A 6,070-nucleotide genomic window follows, 5' to 3' on the forward strand; every position below is an offset into this window, starting at 1 on the left:
ACCACCTGTTAATCACACTAGCTAAACATGATTAGGCCAAATGGATTGGATTAGTGCAATGCTCATGTTATATAATTTGGCCAAAATGCCCTCATGCTTATGCTATGCAATAGAACAGTGCAAATTCCCTTGCAGCAAGTCTAAAATTCTGTTTTAAGGCAATTGGCATTGGTTTGAAGTGAAAATTGTGCATACTTTTCAAAATCGCCTTTTTTCCCACCAAAATTCAAATTGATTCACTTGAAAAATGCACTTTTTATGTGATGATTTTTGATGAAATGTGATGATGGATTATGATAGCTCATGTCAAATGGAGATTGCTCAAAAAAGAATCACATGAATTGGCCTTTTGATGCAAAAGTTATGCCTTGTTGAAGTTCAAAAATTCTTGACAATGATTTGATCATAACTTGCCAACCACAAATGAGAAATGGATGTTCTTGGACTTTCTGGAAAGGTGAGAGCAAGATCTTCAACTTTCATGTTGGAAAAAATTTGATTTGAAGCTTGCTTGAACATGTAAATTTGAGGAGAAGACCTTTCCATTTTTGGCAGTTGGAAATTACAGGTCACTTACTATTTTTGGAAACTTTTTGTCTGACCTCAAATCCTCCAATGTTGATCTTTGAAATATTATATGAGGCTTTTATGGACATGAATGAGACCTCTCCAACCATTTCCCACCATCAAATCCCTGATTTTATGCACAGTTGACCACAGTTGACTTTGCTAGGGTTTTGGTTGACTGAACAATGCCTTGATGAATTTCAAGCCTCTACCACTTGAGATCTTGATTCCAAATGATGTCATAACTCATGTGAACTCTTGATTAATGATCATGGTGCCCAAATTCTTCAGAATGGCCACCATCTATGGCTCAATGGCTTGCCTTTGACTGTCTTGACCTAATGTTGCTTCATCTGCAAGTACCAAGGTTAGATGACATATTTTTGTACTTTTGGGTTAGTAAACAAATGAAAAGCAATGATATACAAATGCAAGACATGTTTTGGTGATCAAGAACCACACTCAAAAGATGACCCACCCACAGGGAAGGAGGTAAAGGTGCACAAAGATCCTTGAGGCAATGATATGATATGATATGATGCCATGAGGGATCTTAGGGACAAAATTGGGGTCTTACATACACCATAATCAACTATGTTGCTATTTGGGTTCAATAACTCTGTTGGCTTTTAATACATTCTTTTTTATAAATAAAAAACTACGTTGCAGTCATAATTAGACAATTTTAATACATTAGTTATTTTATTTATTTACTATTTTCTCCATTTTTTAGCAAATATAATTATCAAGATGGTGGAAATTCATTTTTGGTAAATCATACTATTAAACATTTTTCTTTGTGGTGAAAATTCAATTTGGTAAATCATGCTAGCAGACATTCTCTAGTGCTAACAAAAAGCACACATGTACCATTTATCCAATAGTAAAACAATGAATTCAATGGCGAATTAGATCTTCTAGTGACTAATTTAGTTTCAAAATCAATCTTTAAGGAATTCACTTGATAACATAGGACTAATTCTTTGGCACTCTAACTAATTTACATTCTACTAAATACATTGTAGTAAAACACTTGGTTAATAATATCAAGAGCAAGAGCAATTTTATCACAGAGTAAGATTAATGAGAAGCACTATGATTGCAACTATGAAGAGACCAAGATTAGTATCATTTGCACAAGCACATGAAGGAGGTGGTGAAGAAGGTGTAGCAGGAGGATTATCATTGACCACTGCAGGAAGAGGTGGATCAACAATGTTACCAACCTCAAGAGGAGGAAGTGGTGCTTCTGCTGGTGGCAGTAATGTTGGTAGAACAGTACTTTCTAGTTCACCTGCCTTTGCTGGTAAGATTGTTACCACATTGTTTAGATCACTACATGGACTTCCTGCATATGTTGAACCATGTTAATAACTTTTCATTTGCAACAAAAAATCTTCTAGTTAATTAATCTCTAAAATCGAGTTTCTTACTGAGATATCGACTTGTAGTGGCCGGAAAATCGGTGACTATTCCGTCAACTTTGGCAGAATGGATGTAAGTGGCAATCTCAACATTAGGGTCTGACCAATAATCAAAAGCCAAAGATATGAACTCGTTTCTAAGAGTATGAACAAATACTGTCAGGTTTGCATCTTTCATCTCTTTAACAACATTAGTCATTCCTGATAAAAGGGAGCCAGATGCTTTAACAACAGATGTTTTTCGAAGATTCACCGCTTCTGCGTACTTCTTTATTTCATCCACGGTATTCTTAGGAGCGTCGCCTATTTCATTTTCAACTAACAACACCCTTTTGTAAGATGGAATGTCTTTATACTTGGATAACACCGAGCTATCGTCCGATTGAATCAGAACTTGCTGCGTCGCTTGCTTGTCAAATGTTGCATTGCTTAAGGCAGTGGTTACGGCACCAACAATGTCGAGGCCTTTCTTCGATGCAAGGTAAGCAGCATTCTATCGCCAAATTAAGGAGATAGTTAGTAGTAATATAAGTCAAACTTTTATGATAATGATTCGAGAATGCATAATGATTACCTCTATGTTAATTAAAATGCCGGTAACGGCTTTATCCTTAGCCAACTCCAGAAATTCTGAGAGAGTAACAAATTTACCACTGTTCTTGTTTGCTGGATTTCTTTGGAAGTCACTGCCAAGAGGGGTAGAAATTTGAGCTGAAGCAAGAAACAAATTACCTTAAGTTTATTTATTGTTCAAATATTAAAGGCTAGATCTTCTCATGAATTTTCGAAGTTACACGGAAGCATTACGTTGCAAGGTTTGGATCTCGTTCCACGTTAGATCAAAGGAGAAAATTCCACTATTCGGTTGAATCTCTGGAATATTGGAAGTTCGCGACATGAATTTAGTCATAGCAGCAGTTGTATCTGCCATTAGGTCTGCTGTATTTGAGCAGAATGGAATTCCATCTTTTGTCATTTGAACTGAGCAATCTATAATGTCAGCTCCATCGTCTATTGCTTGTTGATAAGCAAGATCGGTGGAACCTGGATAAACGCCACTCGCTCCGTTATTGCTTATGATCAAAGGTTGTCCTGCAAAAGCAAATGCGTTAGCATCTTTTCGCGTCTTGTTTGTAAGGTCTATGACTCCGAGAAGTTCAAGAATAATACTATTACCTTTTTTCGGAAGTGTATTGTTGAGTGCAAAGCATGCTGAAAAAACAAGAAATTCGCAAGAGTTAGTACTTTTCCATATAGCCTAATTATCTTCTTTTGAACTAGTCCTGCGAGCATAGTTTTAAACTGCAACATAAAGTTTTGAATATTTCTGAACTCTCACCTATAGAATTTGATGCTGTAGAAGGAAAATCAGTAACAAGACCATCAACAGATTCGTCTTTCGCTATAAACTGTAGGTACTCAGCAGTAGGATCATAGTTATAATCATAACTTGAAAAGAAATCATTAGCAAAACCAGAAGCATACACTTCTAGTCCTTGTTTGTGTGCATCAGATACAAGGGTTGTGAGAGGCCCCAAGTAATTGTCTGGTTTAACTGGCCATATGTATTCTTTCGGCACCATTATGCCAGATGAATATGACCTGATTGCCGCAAGATCCTTCACAATGGTGCCATATGGTAGCGTCGTTGTTGGTTCGACATCACTCGCGTTAAGAAATTGAAAGACGAACTTTGTTTTATTCCTAACTTTTCCACTAAGGCTTCTTAAGAAACCAATCTCTGGAGATGAAACAAAGTCTATGGTATAATGTCTCAACAGTTCTAGTACTTTATCAACTAGCTTTACGCCGTGTTGGTCATAAAACGCTTCGTACTGCAATAGAATAATCAATTTCAAAATCAAATGATTCCGCGTGTTATTATTCATGTCATGAGATAGAAAGGGAGATAACCTGGACATTCAACCAGAGCCTTGGTGGAGTTTTGCTACTTAGTATGCCATCAACATTGAGTACCGGAGACAAACCATCGTAGAAACTCGGACGAGAAAAAATGGCCTGATTCACTGCAACATAGGATAAAATTAAGAACACAGGCCTCAACTTTAAAATCTACAAGATGTCATATGTTTATAACAAAGAATCTCTTACTTGACACATTGTGGTCAATCTGAGAAGCAGTGTAATCCACCATGAAGTGTCCTTGCACATCCTTTCCATTAATGTTGTAGGTTTTCTGATTTGGATCAAACAATGCTATAGTCGTTGCAGCGTCGAGTTTAACTCCTGTCACACAAAACGCACCAGCATCTTTTGTGAACTGAACATTACAAAGAAAGATGCTTATCTCCTTCGACAAGCGGATTGCTTCTGAACTGCCTTCTGGAAATAGACCAGTGAATCCTCCGCGTGCTATCACAAGCGGCTCGTTACCTACGATATATGATCAAGATTCATCATATAACAAAAACAAATCTTTAAATCTTTGACAGAAGAATATATATATATTACCAACCACTTAATGTTGACCATTTTTTGGCAGGGGCAGGAGTTTGAGGAGAAATAGGTAATGTTGCATGGATCAACATCAAAACAAGAAACAAGCTTCTTAACATCTTGTTATTTTTCTGTCATAATTAGTTCAAATTTTTAAGTTAGTGAAAAGTAAACACAATTTATCTGATGAGTTACATTTGATGCATATAAAAATAATAATAACAGATGAAAATATAGAACATAATAACAAATAAGACATGAAAATAACCGTATCAGATGAGTTTCTTAGAAAATCCTCAACCTCAAGCGAATGAAACAAGAGTTGGAATATTGATACCAAAATGGAGCTTAATTTCTATGCATTTTTGGGTATGAATAGATATAGCTGGTTAAGTTTTCTCTCAAAAAGGACAACAAATTAACATTTATTATGCTTATTTCAGTTAAATAAACTTCATTACTTATTTAAAACTGAACTTTAATTAAAACTGATTTTCTATCTTATACCGCCCACTCTAGATAGTTTTTCTATATTGTTGTAAAAAAGTTTTTTTTTTAATATATTGGGTATATCCAGAAATTTCTGAGGGTAAAAAATAGGGTATCTATTTTGAGTAAAGAAAGACATTATTAATTTTAGTAAAGTTGAACAATGACCGAGAATAATAATCATGAACAATAACATGTATGTGAACAGTTATCCATAAACCGTGTTTGTGAATCGCGTATAATGACTTTTAGTAGTAAAATAAATAAAGTTGTTTAATAAAATATAAAAAGTTACTTCATGAAATAATGGAGTTGATTAATAAACTAGATATTAAAAATATTTTTTAATAGAAAATAAATTTGATTAATGAAATGTAAAAGATGATTAATTAAGTTATGAAATTGGTTAATAAATGTTTAATTATTAAAAATAATTTTTAATAGTAAAACATAGTCGGTTAATGAAATTATGAAATTACTTAATCACGCAATTTTATAACGGTACTCCTTAATTCTAAAAATAAAATAAAATAATTTTTATATTTATTTTAAAAAAATTATATTTTATTATTATAAGGGATTAATTACTATACACTGTCAATATAAAAAGTTTTACACTGTCGATTCATCACCATCATCAGTTTGCTGTACTTTATAAGTTTTTAAAATAAAAATCAAACTTATTTTAATATCCAACGTTTAAGATTAATTGACTGTGTAAAATCCTTTTACACTGTCAGTGTATTTCAATTAAATCCTTATTATAATATTACAATATTCATTATATTGGTGAACAGTAAAACATGGTGTAGTAAAAGATTTTAGTGTAAGAATATCATTTTTGTATAAATTTTTACACACTAGTCACTGTCATTCTTGTTTCATTTCCTTGAGGTCGAGGGTTCTCTAAATAAACTCGTGGTATAAAATTATTTAAAGCTTTTATGAAAAGTTCTTTTAGGAAAAGTTTTTTTTTTAACTTACACAAAATTATATAAGACTATAAAAATCACTTTTAAAAATTCAAATACATAATTTTAAAAATTATTGAATGATATTTTTATTATCAATGCTATCAAATATGTCACTATCAGATATATTCTTTAGTTTTGAAGCATACCCTAACTTCGATG

At 33.3% G+C, this 6,070-nt stretch overlaps 1 protein-coding gene across 2 annotated transcripts; it reads right to left on the bottom strand.

Annotated features, from left to right (window-relative positions):
• Window positions 1-1,416: 1,416 nt before the first annotated feature.
• LOC127085461 (glycerophosphodiester phosphodiesterase GDPDL7) lies at window positions 1,417-4,895 on the bottom strand. Of its 2 annotated transcripts, none has more exons than XM_051026069.1 (10): window positions 4,750-4,895; window positions 4,468-4,579; window positions 4,104-4,385; window positions 3,906-4,018; window positions 3,331-3,826; window positions 3,168-3,203; window positions 2,799-3,083; window positions 2,566-2,702; window positions 2,001-2,484; window positions 1,417-1,915 (listed from the first exon to the last, which is right to left on the bottom strand). In XM_051026069.1, exons 2-10 carry the CDS (start codon window positions 4,565-4,567, stop codon window positions 1,635-1,637), a joined length of 2,214 nt encoding a protein of 737 aa, XP_050882026.1. In that variant the 5' UTR covers window positions 4,568-4,579; window positions 4,750-4,895; the 3' UTR covers window positions 1,417-1,634. The 2 variants fall into 2 exon arrangements, with proteins under 2 accessions (XP_050882026.1, XP_050881963.1); XM_051026006.1 differs by having other exon boundaries at window positions 4,717-4,895.
• Between the last annotated feature and the right edge of the window lie 1,175 nt (window positions 4,896-6,070).

This window comes from Lathyrus oleraceus, chromosome 1, assembly GCF_024323335.1.
Source record: "Lathyrus oleraceus cultivar Zhongwan6 chromosome 1, CAAS_Psat_ZW6_1.0, whole genome shotgun sequence".
In the NCBI taxonomy this organism is placed as follows: domain Eukaryota; kingdom Viridiplantae; phylum Streptophyta; class Magnoliopsida; order Fabales; family Fabaceae; genus Lathyrus; species Lathyrus oleraceus.